Source organism: Drosophila willistoni (genome assembly GCF_018902025.1).
Source record: "Drosophila willistoni isolate 14030-0811.24 chromosome 2R unlocalized genomic scaffold, UCI_dwil_1.1 Seg167, whole genome shotgun sequence".
Lineage (NCBI taxonomy): Eukaryota > Metazoa > Arthropoda > Insecta > Diptera > Drosophilidae > Drosophila > Drosophila willistoni.
The window spans coordinates 4,471,649-4,488,873 of NW_025814050.1; the positions used below are offsets into that span (position 1 = coordinate 4,471,649).

The 17,225-nt window shown below is 39.9% G+C and overlaps 1 protein-coding gene across 1 annotated transcript; it reads right to left on the bottom strand.

Moving 5' to 3' along the window:
• Positions 1-1,322: 1,322 nt before the first annotated feature.
• On the bottom strand, positions 1,323-16,630 carry LOC6644056. Its single transcript, XM_023176633.2, has 9 exons — positions 16,467-16,630; positions 5,692-6,266; positions 4,893-5,628; positions 4,562-4,837; positions 4,280-4,497; positions 2,670-4,214; positions 2,196-2,604; positions 1,977-2,130; positions 1,323-1,908 (listed from the first exon to the last, which is right to left on the bottom strand). Exons 1-9 carry the CDS (start codon positions 16,502-16,504, stop codon positions 1,669-1,671), a joined length of 4,191 nt encoding a protein of 1,396 aa, XP_023032401.1. The 5' UTR covers positions 16,505-16,630; the 3' UTR covers positions 1,323-1,668.
• Positions 16,631-17,225: the final 595 nt, after the last annotated feature.

Consider the following 17,225-nt stretch of genomic DNA (forward strand, 5'->3'; position numbering starts at 1 on the left):
TCTTTTAGAGTTGAGGAAGTATTTTGCAGAATCTATTGAAATGTTTTCAAGGTACTATAAATTGATTGCGGATCTTGCCTGATCGGGCCATAATACCATACGATAGACAAGTCAATAATAGAAATAGTCTAAGATTACTAACATTCTTATTGACTAAGCGATTTACATCAGTAATACTCAAAAATGGTTTTAATTTCTATTCGGCGTGTTCAAATGTCTTCCTTCATGCAGACGATCATAAACTTTAAAAACTGAGTTTTAAAAGCGACGAAACCAAACTTGGCACAATGTTTTTCCTCCTCCTCCTCTCCTTCCAGCTTTTACATTCAGCAGATGTTTTGTTCGCTAGAAATAATTGATATGACGAACATTGAGTACAGAAACGTACATTTTCCCAATACCAATAATAATGATTGTCATAGCTTAGAACAGAATCAACTCAAACAGTGGAAACTTAATTGCACATCTAATATTATTTGGATGATTCACATTGGAGTTAAAACTGGACAACAGCGGCACAAAATAAAATAGAATTTTTCCAAACCTTTGCGGACGTTTACGATATGTTCGCGCAGAATGTTCAAGTGTCCGATAAGACACCATAACAAAGCCAGTTACGCGCGACTCTGAGCAGATTACAGGGAATAGGAAGTTGTAATCAGAATAGAGGACCCTAAAAGGTTCATGCAATGGCTTAAGGTATATATCTCCTAATGAAACCGAGAACACTAATGGCCTTTTGGGGCCATCGTGGAAATATGTGTGTTAAAAGTTAAATTAGAATGCGCCCAAATTATTCATATAATTAAGACGTCCTAAAGGACTATTGCTTAGAATTTAAATTTAATTAAAATTTGATAACCCATAAAAATATATAGTTGTAATCATACATAGTTCGTATGATGATACTAAAACGAATTGTTTAACAGGCTGTGTTTTGTAATCTGCTTGAATGTACAACCCAGCCGGAAGCCGACCAAGCACTCCGTTTTTGAATCAATGATCTGAAGTAGGAAATTATACGATCCGGCTAGGAAATTATACGTTGCACATAAACGGTAAAGACGCATTTAGCCCTGTGTCTTGGCCTTCTTTAAATATCGTTATTGATTTGTTATTTTATTGATCACTTTGATATGATAGTTAGACCATTTGTTGCACATTCTACATGGTATTCGAATTCAAAAACCAATGAAATATTTGTGATGGATGGAGAGTTTTAAGCATCAATAAATTATTCTACTTCAGAAATTCTTTTTTACACATCTTTTTAATGCACTCATATTTACATCTTGTTACCTAATAACTGAGTAGACATAATATTTAAGTATTTAAGTTTGTTTATTAGGCATACATATGATAATAGATTCACATATATATTAAATTGTACATTGATATGTTTAGGTGTAGAATACATAACATACATATAAAGAGAAATGCTAACGAAATTAGTTCTGGCTTAATTTAAGATTTACACAAATATTTCGGAACCTTTCCAGAAATGTTGCTCCGAGTTGGCAGTTGTAAATGTGGATGATTATTTCCTGGACGTTCTCGACTCGATCAAGTGGTACATAGATTTAGAGACATTGTATGTACAAAGCGTCAAATTTATTTACAAAATTGGCCAAACTATGTGAAGGTTATATCGGATCCAGCTGGGTGTATTTACAAGGAAGCAATGAATGGCGTCAGGTCGGGGAATTTGAAGAGGTTCTGATTGCGTGACCTGGTGACACGGGATTGAGCGTGGCCTTGTCGCTGCTGTGGATTAAAGCCACTGGCCTGCTGACCAGTCAAATAGATGCCACACTGAGAGTTGCAGACCTCGTCACGCAAAATAGCCTCCTTGGGCCACTGGCGGATCAGTTGGCCGCAATCTGTGATGCGTAGAGAGGCGCATTGAGCCTAATTGGGGAATGTCATAGGTTGTTATAAGGTATTTGTTATTCGGTGTTTCTTATGCTTCTACTCACCCCTTCGGAAGAGCACACACAACTGGTGCAAGGTGATGGGAAAGCGGATTCACCCACACGTACGTTGCGATTGCCAATCTGACAACCCTGGACATTTTCACGCCAGGCATTCAAATCAATTTGTGGCATAGATGCGCAAGGCACACGAGGATTTCTAAGGAAGCAAAGAAAGTGGAGTCAATTTGAGAACGTTCGAGAAGGGAATCCATTTGAACTTACAGGAAATTGCTGGGCAGATCGAAGGCAGCACGTTGCATGTCTCCAGTGACTTCGAGATTCTCGCAAACAATCTTCGCCAGGGTAACCTTACGTATCTCAGCCAGCTGAGCTTCCGTAAACTTAACCTCGGGATTCTGATTTTCGTACCAGAAGCGATCGCACTTGCGCAACTGACGGAACTGAATGCCAATGATGCAAGCCAAAGTGGGTCCCACCAGACCACCCTGCAACGGACGCTCTGTCATGGCTCCAGGGAACAGATCAATGTCATCCACACTGGCATAAACTTTCTGGAAGCGATTAATGACTTCGGTGGGTATTTCGCGGCTCAGATCGTTCCAGTTGGTAGCGCGTTTCAGGTTGCAGAGGGCTCGGTAGTTGTTGTACGATGGAATACCATGGTCACGGGCTGCAAGGAGAGCAATTGAGGATACAATTCTGGTTGCAAACATTTAGTTTGAGTGTAAAACTTACCTCGCTGAATATTCAGGGCAATCAAGTCGATGCCCGAGAAAGGAATCTTACGATCCTCAAACAGATGATTGGTCACCTCGCCGGTGATGAATTGATCCAAAGTCTCCATGGGAGTGGCTACTAAGCCACGCAGGATTTCATCAACAATGCCAGGCTGCAGCAAAGCGTCCATGCGGAAGAAGCCGTCACGCAATAGAAGAGGAGGATCGACGGGCTGGTGTTGAACACTGAGACGAGGAATATGTGGACGGAGCAGGGAGTGGCCAATGCGGAAAGCAGCCGCTGCAAACTCATTGAAAACGATGGGACTGCAAGACGGATTGTAGTCCTTGTAATAGCCCTGGGGCAACAGTTTCAGTCCATAAAGATTCACAGCGTTCCAGCTTAGGATGCGTGGAAGGAACTCGTTGAAGACAATGTGCTGCACTTGGGCGCTCACAATACGGCGCGTGTGGTGGAACAATTGCTCTCCATTCCAATGGGGATTCACTCCGCGCAGACCTTCAACGATGCGATTGTGCTCGCGCAGGAAAGTGGTGTGAATGGCTGTTAGTCCTGGCTGCTCGGAGGCACGATCGTCGCCGCCAACGAAGCAAAGGCCGTTCCGAGACTTGCATTCTGGATGAGTGGCAGTCTGGGGCAACAATTCCTTTCCACGAATAGGATGCACTGTGCTGTTCAGGCGACCAGAGAAGCCGCGCAGCTTGTTGCTTAGGCAGACGTGCTCGCCATACACCATCGAAGCGTCCAAGAAATGGGTATTCTGATTAATCTGGTCACGAGGTCCCAAAGACTGCTGACCGGGCAGAGATCTCATCGAGGGGAAGCAGAAGCGCTCTCCACTTGTCACATTCACCTCGGGGTAATAGAAATCGCCGGAGGGTACTGGGAAGGGATTGCATTCGGGATGGACAGTCTGGCGGGAGTTACAGGCACGGCAACTGGGAATGGACTCATGGAAACCCTTGTGGATGGGGGTCAGAGTTAAGTCGTGATCCACAAACTGGGCGAACTGCATCACCATGAGAGAGTAGCGAGTATGCAGATTGGATATATCCGGGTGAATAGTTGTGGAAATGGTACGTGGATTGGGCAGAGGTGTTCCAGTCACACCCGTTACTCGAGGGGCAGAAATGCTGTCCTCATACTGAGCAGGCAACAAGCGAGAGAAGGTGGTTAGCGACTTGCCCCAGTTGGGATTGCGCAGATTGTTGCATCTGCCGGAGATGGTTCGGAACGGAGTATTGGCATCACATTGCTGTGTTGGCTCAGGACACTCATCAATGGTTCCCGGTGCAGGGCCGCCAATAAAGGAGCTAATGTCGACAGTCTGCAGCGTGTCGGTCAATTCATTGCGATTAAATGCGCTCTGATTGGGATTGAAGATTTGACGTTTGCGTCTGGTAATGCGATTCAGCGACTTGACGATCTCATTGGAAGCCAGCTCAAAGATAAGCGATGAGTTTGCCATGTTCAAGGCAGCCAGATTGGCTTTGCTGAAGGAGGCGGCTGTGCCATCGGGAGACCGAGCACTGATTCCGCCCTCTACGAAAGGCAAAAAAGAAGTGAATTAGCTCATTTTCATAGCTGATAACTTCATTTCAACTTACGTGCTCGCCACACCTCGTACTCAAATCGTTTACGCTCTTCCAACTCCTGTTTTGCACGCTCTACAGCAGCCTCAATTAGCTCGGGACTGAGTTCGGCAATTGCTTCTTTGGTGTCTGGTTCAACCTCGACATGTTCTACATGAAGTTCGTCCTCACTATTGATTTTCCATGGACGCAAATCGAAAGCAGGCAACTGAGTGCAGTCCAGGATAGAGTTTCTGCAAGAGATTGAAAGCGTTGGATTAGCGAATGGAACTGACCAAAAAGTTGTCTTTCACTTACAGATAGTTATCCTCAAGAATAAAAGCCTTGGACTGGGCCGTAGCGACTTGATGAGAGCCACACAGTAATCCTGACAAAGTGGTTTGGCGTATGCTCTTGAGTTGGTCGAGGGTGAATGAGGATGGAGGAATCTCATTCTCGTACCAGAAACGATCGGTCTGCTTGAGTTGCTCGAATTGCAGAGTCAACAGGCAAGTGATTGTAGGTCCAAACAGAGCACCCACAGCAGGCTCTTCCAGAAGGGCTCCAACAAGGAGATCAATGTCCTCAGCATTCCTGTAAATGGAAACCATTATCACCTTTCTTAAGTCATTTATCAAATCGCACTTACTGGTAAATGTCTCTCAGATTGGTGATGTACTCCTCGGGAATATTGCTCAGCGAGACCAGACCATCAAAGGTTACGTTGGCTATGTTCTTCTCGGCATAACGGCGCTCGCACAAGTCCAGGGCATGCACGTAAGAGGCAACGCCATGGTCACGTCCACGATGCACGGCCAATGCCAGTTCGGACCAGCCTTCGGCGTTTGTCTGGCTAGGCACCAGGGATCTTTGCAAGGCGGCGATCGAAAGCAACTCGTGGGCGGACATCTTATTGGACAACATCTCGGGCGGGTACATGCTCCAGAAAGCAGGCATGGCGCTGGTGGCGAACTCATTGTAGATGCCACCGCGCACCGAACTAGAGTAGTTGCTGGAATGTTTCTCCGGAGTCAGTCGGAGACCTTCCTTGGCTGTTGTCTCCTGTCCCAGGACCAATGGCAAGAATTCGTTGTAGGTAATGTGCTGTATGGTGGCAGTGATTATGCGCCTGGCTTCCAAGAAGACATCCTCCTCCGACCACTCGGGATTGATGTGAGCCAATTGCTCGCCAATGTTGTTGTGCTGCTGCAGCAGAGCCCGATGCAATGCTCCAGTGGCTCCAGCCACCTGGCAATAGCGACAAGTCTCCACTTTCACCCCACCACTGATGTAGGTGCGAAGTTGGTCGAATTCGTGACGGGTTGATCCATACAAACCGGAACCATCAATGTACGCCGAGGCAATATTCATCTGCTGGCGAACATCTGCGGAGAGGAAGAAACTGGGTTAAGCAACAGTCAATATACGAAGGAGTTTACTGTACTTACGTTTCTGGCAAGCCTCTACATCGAATCCTGGAGCCGATCTCTTGTACTCCTTACAATCTGGTCCTGCCCGCACAAAGCATTGCTGCAGCTCGCTGGGATCCTTGACGGCCGAGTCGCGTTCACAGCACTTGCCACCAATGGGCAACTGACCGACTTCATACAAATCATTGGCCAGTAACTGACCCCAGGCCGGCAGCATGGCAGTAATGTGAGGATGGCGCAAATCGCTTTCCACATGATGCTGGAGTTGCTCGATAACTAGCTCGGCATCGGGCAGGGCGTGAGTGCCACTGGAACTCCGCGGCTGACTAACACCATCGGCGTAATCGGCCTGGAGCAGACGTTGGAAGATATCTCCACGGGCTCCCCACTTGCGGTGCGACACATTGTTGCACTCGGCGGTGGGCTGGCGGTACTTACTCGGCGGACACACATCGTACTCATCGGCCACTTTGCTTTCGCCGCCCTGACCGCACTGGGTCAAAGAACGTGCCCGTTCCGAGCTCAAAGCGTTAACGGCGTCATTTTCCAGATCCTCCGGAATGCGTATTTGGAGACTCGGAGCACTTAGGCACCTGAAAAAGCAGAAGCAAAAACAAAACTATGAAAAAAGTGAATTGAGAAATCTCTGTTTTCTAACCATGATGTCATCTAGGGATTTTGTTTACAATATAAAGATAATCTGATTGAATTCATTGATTTCGGAAAAGTCGTATTTGTGTGTGTTTTTCCATTCAATGGATATCCTGTTGGTAATACCCAAAAATGGGAATTAGGAATAAGTTTTCCCCATTTTTCCATAAACATTTTCACTTGCGCCACGTGCTATTAATTTTTGGGCGTCTCCAGTTTTGTTTACTCATGCCTCTGGTTGCATTTTCCGGCAAATATTGTAGTTACTATATATATGTATATATAATATAATTATCAGTTTTCTCATAACGCCATCGTTTGCTCACATTGTTAATTAAATGAGGCGCATGCATGAACGAATACTTCGGGCAAGCAAATTATAAGGAAAAAGACAACAAAGGCAACAAACAAATGCTCAACCGGATATGAGAAACGTCTCTCAAAACTAATCAATTTTAAATTACGAACAATAACGATGGCTCGCCGTCTGTACCAAGAGTTGCGAGTGTTCGATTGACCCCAAAAGATTGACTGAGTGACTGATTGACTGACTCACCGAATGACTGACAGATTGACCAACTCTGGCTGGCTTAATAAGCCCCTGATTTTGTTGATTTTATTATAACCTGTCATTATGTTCTTCTCAATGGTTTTGTCCATTCATCTTGTCCGGACTCACGTGAACAGATTTCTTTTTGTTTCATTGACATTAATTTTGTCTCTTGTCTTTTGTCTTTGTGTGTGTGTGTGTGTCCGAGATAACCGCAAATAATGACAATTATGCAATATTGCAGCAAATTCTAAATTTCGATGCCATTGTTGTTGTTGTTGTTGGTGGGTGCAGAAGATCCGCTTTAGGAGCCACTTAATGAGCTCATTCTGATGCGCCCCCAAATTCGGTTACCGCACCGACGCACATAAATATTGAGAGGTTCATTAATGCGCATAAAATTGACTCAAATATGTTCTGGGAGATCTGGTTTTTTCTCAAATATTTCGAGTAGTTTAAATATATCATTAGCAATCGGTAATGATTTAAATATAATTTGTAGCATATTGAAAAGTTTAAACAATCTGTTGAAGGTCATATACTCAAACACCTAAACTAGTAAATAGTTTAAAGTGTTTATCCTTTGTTCTAAAGTAGTTGAAATTTAATGTAGTTTTCAAAACGAGTGCTGTCATTTGGGTACAATATTACTTAGTAAATAGTATTTAGTTAATTTCAAATATCTTTTCTCATAAAAATTCCAAGTTATATTAAAGGTTACACCCACTTGGCACTTACAACAAAAAAAAAAACATATATTAAAGTAAATTGCAATGTGTAAAGTAATTTCAAGCCAATCGAGTATATATTTTCAGTGATATAGCCAAAGTAAGGCCACGTTTTGTCACAACACAAACGAATCAATCTCTAATTTACAAAACATTCCACGAAAATTGCACAAAAAAGGAATATTCTTTCCAAAACTTATTACTGTTCTTATAGCCTTGTAGAGAGTACTTCAAAATTTCTTGAATGTTTGCAATGCAGAGAAGGAGACGTTTCCGATAAACTATAGAAATTCTTGATCAAATATATATAGCCATATCGGTCTGTGCATATTAACATCACGCCCTCGATTAGAGAGCTAATAATATGAAAATTGGTATTAAATCTTTTTATTGTCTAATCTCAATTAGACACGGTTGACAATTCGTCGAATACGTCCAGTATGACATATAGCTGCTGATGTAAAAACTAGCGATCGAAAAACCTACTTTATTGAAAAATAACTCAGTAAAAGTAGAGAAAAATCTTATTAAATTAGACTTGGTGATTTATGAATTAGAATACAAAAAAATCTTATCAAATTCAAATAAATTAAGAAACAGAAACACACTTCGGAAAATTTTTTTAAGTCAATTAACTATTTTTAAAAAAAGGTGTATGAAAGAGTATATGAATTTCGGCGCAGCGAAAGTGATCTCCTTTTTTCATTATTCTTAACAATTTTTTTTAAATAGACGACATTTCTTTATTAATTAAAATGTTTATAATTCCTAGAGTAGAAAGATCAAAGAAAGCATTCATTTAATTTTGTGATTTCGGATAATCCTAAACCAAATGGTGCTCTCAGGGCAACTTTTTCAGGAGCGGGGGCAAGGAATACTCACCTAATGGAAGTCTAAGACGATTTCAAATGTAGGCATCGTCCAAATTATACTTTTAATTGTTAAATAGTAGCTGTTTCTGTGAAAACCTTTCAAAAACAAATATCTTTTTTGATTCTCACTAGTAAATATAAATCTTAAACGCTTTAATATCTAATAACATTAAAAAATACTACGAATGGATCCTCCATTTAAGCATTATTTAACAAGACTAAAATCAAAGCACAATAAAAAAAAGAATAGAATTATAATTCGTATCAATTAATTTAAATTTTTGCTATATCAAGTGAAGTACTTCAGTTCAATTGAATCTATTCAGATTGCAGAATCTTTGAATGATTCATGGAGACTTACTGATAATATTTCTTCCAAGTATAATGACCAATTTTATAAAGTTAGCTATTAAGACCCTGCAATTGCTACTAATCATGTAACTAATCTTGTTGCAATTTCACGATTGGAATGGCAAATGGTAAATGAGAAAATTTAGCAAATAGTTTCAAACGCATTGGAGCAAATACAATTGCGTTAACAAATTTCAAACTGGCACAAATATTGCAAGACAAATTACTATAAACTATTTAATCGCTTTGATTGTGTATTTTATTTTATTTGAATTTGTTTAATGTTTTTCTTCATTGGGCGCTTGCAGAATTCGCACAAAACAAATTGAATGGGAGTCAATTGGCAAACGTTAAGCCAGTCACGTCTCCACTATCGAGAAGGAGATGGAGAGACACCAACAAAGAGGAAGAAAGAGGAGGAGTTGTAGTGGGAGATGAGGTAAGTGGGTAAGGGTGAGGTAGGGGTAGGTAAATGTGCAAGTAGCAGATAATTTCCATTTGCTTGGAACAACTTGAGGCCGAGGTATGTATGTCAGGCATGTTCGGCCTTTACTTTTGTGTCGTTTATAAAATAGATACAAAATGCATGGCACGGTGGCGTATACGTTATTTAATAACATTATGACATCAATAGGTACTGTTGCTTGTGTGTGTGTGTAAGCTCAATTTATTTTTCAATAATTGTTAAATAATTCAAAAGCTAATAACCACCGAAATGTGATCAAATGAAAGTTATCGTCAAATTCATCATAAAACGGAAGTGATTTCGAAACTTGACTTTGTCGTATGCTTTGGGCGTTGACTCACAATCCGAGGGATTTTTTGATGCAAAGATAATCTGTCGTTGTTGTAAAGGTTGATTGAACCTGCCAAAGATTACATACCTACATTGAAATTTATGAAATACTTGCCTCTTGGCATAAGTATTTGACACAAAATTTTTACAAACTGATATATCAATTAATTTAATTGAATTTGGTTTGCAAAAATCAATAAAAACAAAATGAATATAAATTTTTAAGTATTACTGAAACAGATCTTAGAGTAAATGTTTTGGAGGTGATTGCCTTGAGCATTCCTTATAAATATTCGGAATTCCGTTTTTGTGTTTTTTTTTTGTTTTTTGCACAAAAACATTTGCATTTTATTGTTTACAAAACCTGTAAAATATGTATAGTTAGTTAGTCATACCTCTCAATCAGTCATTCAATCAGTTGTTAATTAAAAAACACGTGAGTACTTGTAAATAAAATACCATCCATGTAACAAGTGGAAAACCAGTTGCATCTCCCAACCATTAGAATAGTTGGAATATTGGAGAAATCTCTCGCACTTCTAGCCAATGGACGCGTGCCGCTAGAGAGTTGAATTACATAAAACACTTTGGGCATGATCATGATCATGATCATTAATGAGAGTGTATAATTGTTAATTGCTTTATTGTTGGCAATTGCATAATCAAGTGATATTGTGATAGCCAATTATGCTCACTGAATAATTCCAATTTAGAAAATTTCAAAATCATGAGCGGAAGAAAATCAAATGTAGATTTTTAATTTGCAAGTGTTGATAACTTCTACGGTAGCTGAGTATTTCAAATAGTCACGAATCTAAAGATATGCCGATGGATTCTGTTTTTGTGTCTATAAACAATTCATGAGCTAAGTGTTGTACTTAAAGCATAAGCTGATTCCCTCTTTCCTGCACACACACACACACACACTTATATTTTGCGCAACAAACAAACAAAAGACTTAGGCAACAAACTTGACGCCAATTGCTTAATCATGCAGCAGCAGAAAGAAACAAAAAAAACCTTTTGAAATTATTTATGACTCTGAAGAAGGCTTAGAAAAATGGGTTACTATGGCACTAAGCGGCGACAACAACAACAACAATTACGGAAGCAGTCCGCTTGGAATGCGCACATTGAAAATCTATGCGTTTCGCTAATGCTGGTGGTTTTCATTATCAAGTTAAGAGTTGTTGCCTTAGCCAAATATGCTGGCCAGCCATGTGACTGGCCACAACTACGTGGACACCCATTGGCAGCCATGTCTCGCTGCAATTACTCAAAGGCACGTAACGTCATCGTCATGTGACTTTGCACATGATTTCCTCTACCACCAACACCAACATAAGCCAACATCTAACGTGTTTCTGTTTTTACTTTTAGACATAAAACAAAACAAGTAAGGAAAAGCATTGCTCAGCATAACGATATTCAAATACCCTGCCATAAAATCCTCAAAAACAAATGAGACTTAACATTAACAGGTCTTCTTTCGATTTGAGTTAACCTCCTGGCTACCCTTAGCCACTTTAAGATTAACAACAACAACAACAACTAGAGAGTAAGTCACATGACTTTTATTTTATGTAGCCTGTGTCGTTGTTGTTGTTCGTACACAAGTTTCAGTTTCTTGGCTGTTACACAATAGCCAGGTGAAACAAAAGAGTGAAATCCCAATGATTGACTTTACCACACACACACACACACTTGCACACACACACACACCTACCATGCCACACCATGGTCTACTCCCGCATACAATTTTTGTGTTTCTTTTTAATGAGGAAACATGCATCGAGCGAAACGGCCTGTAGGCCTGCATTCAGATAAATTTTCAAGTGCACTTCATTAACATAATGAGTAAACAGCATTGCGAGTCGATAATGAATGTGATCATAATGATCATATGTACATCAAATGCTGCTCATGATGCAATTGCAATTCGATTCAGTGACGTTTGGTTTCGATCGATGGATGCGGTTTTCAAATATTTGTTACATTGCCAAGACTTGCAGTCATGTTGTTTGGGTGAATGTGTTCCAAGCGAATCATAAAGGCGTGAAGATCATAATTCTATGCATGTGTGTGTGTGTGTGTCTCCTCTCTGTGGGGCCATTGCTTGTTTTATGGCAAGAAAGTGTAAACGTTGGCCAAGTCACGCGTCTACACATACATCGAAATGTATCTACATATATGTATATATACTTATATTCATATGTGTATCCACTTGAGCTGGGCATAACTTTCGTTTTCATTGCGAAAGTGCATACAACTTTAGATTGGTAAACAATTCGAGGAGCAAGCAACTTGTCGACCATCCCCATCTACACTCTCCGCTTGGCTTGGCCTGTTTCTGGTTTCTGTCATTTGGTATGCACACACACACACACACACTTGCACTGGGTGTTGTTGTTGTGCATACGATATTGAAAGTGATTTTCTATATGATTTATGTCCCCCCACCCCTCGTGTCAGTTGGTATGCCAGTTGGTTACTGGTGTGATGTGTCTTTTCCTTTACTATTTGCTACTATCAAGGTCGTACGTTTTGTTGGGCAATAGTCACCAACCAGCCCAACTGGCGATCGACCCATTTGGCATTAGCCCAAAACCGAAATATCGTTACACTCATATTTTCAAGCTTCTTTCTTCTATTCGAATGTATCTAATTGGTATATATTTATAGTGACACCATCTATCCAAATAATAATGGCTATAATAGTCATGTTAAATTGACTACGCACCTTTTTGAAGAGTGAAAACTTTTTGTTTCTTCTTTGAGCCTTGGGCGGCACTCTAAACACTGTGGAAGCTGATGGCAATTTTCAAACAAATTAGAGTGAAAAGTGCGAAAGTGAAAAGTAATTTGACAGCTATAAAATGATAAATATTGCTCCATAATTTATGGAATATTTTTGGATACCTATTATAAAGATTGATCGCGGATTTTTCAATGATTTCATTTGGTCTTTAATTAAATATATGCAAATTTATGTAGGCCTAGTCGGAATAATCTTAAGAACTCAATACAACAAATAAGCTTTCTAATTTATGTTCAAATCAGACATCAAATTATTCTTGATGGCCCTTGAAATAATCTGAGATATATTATTTATAGAGACCCGTCTTTGGTTGTCTCTTCATATTCTCTTCAGGACCTACACCTGTCTCGAGACAAAAGTTGAGGTAAAGGGAACCCTATGTAACTGCCATCTGAAGGGTCTTGAGATCACGGAAGCTTTTCGGCAAGTGTCAAAAATAAAATGACACTGGCAAACCTCGTTGAGTTTTATGAAGAGCTAGACAAATCCACAAGCACTTTCAGAGTGGCGAGAAAAATGTGCCCAGTCAAGCCTGTTGGGGCCGGGCACTTCATCCTGAAGTTGATTACGTCGTCGTCTCCGTCTTTAGTTTGGTGTCTGTCATATGAGTGTAAGTAAGTGTGCGTGTGTGTGTGTGTGTGGATGACAGTATTCACTAAATTTCACTTTCCTCTGTTCGGCAGTTGTCTTTATTTATTTATTTATATTTTTTTACGGATGCCGTGTACCGTTATCTTGGCTATGGGGAGCTAAAGTCGCATCGTAAATTTCTTTTTAACCCAAATAAACCAGTTGAAAACAAGATTTTGTTTGTTGTTTCGGCTGTTGGCGTACCTTTCGATGTGTTGTGTCACAATTTGGTTACTCCTATGAGAGAGGGCGACCACTGTAAACAGCAGCCAGAGGAAAGGTACACCGAGCCGGAGAGACATAGACGGAGACGGAGACAGAGAGTGAGAGAAAGAGAAACAATACAACGTTTGGGCGTCACCTTAGCGGCCTGTTTTTTCAGCTGCTATGTATGCATATATAGATTTTTATTTTTTCAGAAATAATTTTTATTTTTTATGAATTTTTTTTTTCGTTAGATATTTGGGTTAACCCGTTTTGAAGTGGTCAAACAAGCAGTCAAAGAGATCTACTGCATCATACATATGTATGTATATATATCGCTTATTCATATTTATCAGCAGTATTCTGCATATGAGGGGACTAGTTCGCACAAACGAAAGACTTAAGAAAGAAACTTGCTTGATTTATTTTCTGTCGGATTGCCCAGGGTCAATTGACCCAATCGGCCTTTCACTTGGGTTATTAACCAGGAAATTCTATCCGTCTTTGTGGATCTGAAAAGTGCATTCAACTTTTCACTGATCGAACAATTGCAAAACTTTCAATGCCTAATTTTCTAAACACACACGAGTTATGATTAATGGGGAGGAGGGCCCCAGACAGCCGAAAGAGAAAACAACAAACAACAGCCAGACAACAAAATCATGATAAATTGTAGCCAAAAAAACGAAAAAAAAGAACATAAAAAACGAGCGAAACGTGTAAATTAAATTAGACATCAGTGCTGAGAATATTCAAATTCCATTTGATTCACTTTCAAAAACAAACCAAACCAAACCAAGCAAATGAAATAAAACGTTCTTTCCTCTATGGACTCTTAGTTTCAGCCTTGAACTCGTTGGCGTCAGCAGTTAATCACTTATTTATACGCTCTGCCTAATTGATTTTAAAGCAGTTCTAGGCGGTATAAAAAATGACTTCGGTATTCGCTTCGATTAGTCAAAAATTTGATGGCATTTTTTTTTTATTTGTGGCATTTTGTTTTGTTGCCTGGCATTAAATTTACGGCGCCTGGTTTAATTTAATTAAAAAGAGAAGAATAACAAAAAAAAAAAAAAAAACACGATCAAGGGATCGATGTTAGTTTTGGCTGTTTTATGTGCTAATGAATCTTTTAATGAATTAATTTCAAACGTGTTCTGATGTAGATGGATAACACAAAAGAGTTCAGAAATAGATGCCAGAACATGACAGAAAGGGGAAGCCAAAAAATGGCAAAGATTAATGATCTCTTTTTGTATGGGAATTCTGTTGGCATTTTCACCTCTGACCTTACGAAATGGGTCAGCAATGTTTAACCCCCCGAAGGAGACTAGTCACAAAGAATGGCTTGTAAATTACGAATCTCATTATTTAAGTCGTTAAGTCGCTTTTATGTTTCATTCCGGAAGTATTTTTTACACTTGTTAAAGCTTAATTAAAGCAAGTTGGCTTAATTGACATACAAAGAAATAAATGTTGCCTTGACTTGTTAAACTCTTACCCCCACCCCCTTAAAAATAAAATAGATGCCTAAGAGCCACCCACAGCTCCGGCTCATGGCGATTGAGTTTCGAGTCAAGTTCGTTGCTAAAGTCTTTCGTTTTTGCGAAGCAAAACCTACGCCAATGCTCCAATTATTTGACTATTAGGCTATGCAAAAATTGTGAAAACAAAATCAAAATTGTTTTCAAGACCTTGACTACGCTAAGTCAATAGACAAATGTCAAAAATATATACATATAAAAAAAAGACAACATAAATTTAGTTGTAAGTGTTTTTTTTTTCGGTGTAAAGCACTCGACGAAAAGTTTTAGCAAGAATTCTACGACGAGTTGGAAATAAGTGACTTAAGTGTGTCAACTAGACAATGTCGGCAGCGACGCCGGCGTCGACGCAGGTGTTGCCACTTGTGCTTAATTTGCCAGAGTGTTAACTGAAGTTGCTTGGCTGCATTCTGAGATCGAGTAGATCGTCGCCGCATGACTAAGCAAAAGAAGTCTCTGACTGGGCTGGCCCGGCCCGGCCCGGCCCGGCCAAGGTCCCCGTCCGCATAATACTCCTCTGAGTAGCCGAAGAGGCTCAATGTCGCCCCATTGATTTCAGATTATCCAACATGGTCGTGGTAAGGTTGCATAATTTGAAGCAAAATAGAGCTCAAACTTTTGCATAAATTACACATTGATTAACACAAAAGCGCCAAATTAATGCGACCAGAGAAACTTTCTACATTTAGCAGATGCATGTAAATAAGGTCTACTACGCCTCTGTTAATTAAAACCTGGCCAGATCCCCAGGAAGATGCCGCCGTCAACGCGACGATGTGAAGATGATCTATTAACTTAATTGGTAGGCCTATAAAGACACGCTCTCCAAATTATGTAAACTTTTCTTGGGATGACCACAAAAAAACAAAATTATGTCAAAAACCAACCAAAAAATACCTACAAAATGAAGTCAACAGAAGAAAGAAAGACAGAAAGAAAGAAAGAGAGAAAGAGAAATAGCAAACTGAAAACGAAATGTAAAGAAAACAAGATTGTGTAATCGTTCCAAAAACCACCTGGCACGACATACAAACATCAAAAAAGCGTCTTTCGTATCACTCCCTCTCCCTCTGTCTCTGTCTCTCGGATCTTTGGAGATCTTCCAGTTGTGCACTCAAAGAGAGTGAAAAATGAAAGTGAAACTTGTCCGAGATATTAAAATTGATTTTTCATCGCCATCGAGCAAAGAAATTCAAATCAACTCGTATCGATTACATGATCGTCCACCTAAAATGTAGTAATTCAATAACTCATCAATATTTATGCTAACGATTTTTGCCTTTTCTTTTCTTCGTTTTTTCTATTCATCTTTGTGGTCTCTGTGGATGCAAATTCTCTCGATTTTTCATAATTAATGCTCGGCGCTTCAAGGACCCACAATGGGGAAGTATTATTAAATAGTTTTGACTGATAAGATGGCTAATCTGGCAGCATTTGACTTCCGTTGACGCTTCTTCAGCTGGTGATTAATGAACGATGATTGTTGGTTACGATCTCGAAAATATTTGACAAACTACTTAAAAGCTACTAAGTTTGTGTCGTTTGTCTTATGGCCATTTGAATGAAGTGTAGGCCGTCGTTCGATATATGTACATATTGGTAAGGTCAGAACGGCAGTTGGCCGTAAGTTAAGAAATTTGTAGACTTACCACAAAATTAAACTAAATAAAAGTCGTTGTTTGTTCATTTTGAAGCAAAACTCTTGCTTCTCCTGTGTTTCGTTTCCTAATCGACGAGTTGTGGGTTTTTTTTTTTTGTTAATTAAATTACGTCTTAATAATTTATAGTTAGACTTATTAGCTCTCGGTTAAACAAAATAAATAGATTTAAATTATATTTGGCACGTTTGCAATAAATATAGATTTATATATATTTTTGCTTTATATATGGATATTTTTGTTATATATGTGTGTGTGTGTGTGTGCGCGCGCGTTTGTGTGTGTGTGTTTGTTTTTCAATCACTTGGATAATTCCGTGGGGACGAGAATGGAAATTCAATAAACGTCAGAAGACCTCGTCGACGTCGTCGTCTTGCCAAAGAGATTGTAACCGATAATGTACGCTATGATTTGTATCTTTTCGGTAATTAGCATAACGTTGGCAATGCAGAGCACAGCATTGAGGCAGAACTATTGAGCACAACGAGCCTATTTTGGCCACACCAACTGGACACTGCGGATCACAATGTATATATCTGTATATAGCCAGACGCGAGACGGCAACGTCTTGATTCGTTTAACTGCGGCGACGAACTGACTGAAATCGAAATCGAAACCGAAACTGAAACCGAAACCGACTAATCACAACGACCAAAACTCTGACTCTGGCCGGGCCAGAAGCAAAAACGTATCTGAAAGCTGGGAGCGCTGGTGCTGCGGCTTAAAAGGCCAATCGCTCACCGAAAGACC

What these genes read in the sequence shown, in the direction of transcription:
- LOC6644056 (XM_023176633.2), bottom strand. Translation starts at nt 16,504, where the DNA reads ATGAACAAACAACGACTTTTATTTAGTTTAATTTTGTG. An exon ending in GTACGAGGTGTGGCGAGCAC is followed by an intron (nt 4,215 to 4,279) that starts GTAAGTTGAAAT and finishes TGCCTTTCGTAG; the next exon opens with AGGGCGGAATCAGTGCTCGG. An exon ending in TGCCCTGAATATTCAGCGAG is followed by an intron (nt 2,605 to 2,669) that starts GTAAGTTTTACA and finishes CTCTCCTTGCAG; the next exon opens with CCCGTGACCATGGTATTCCA.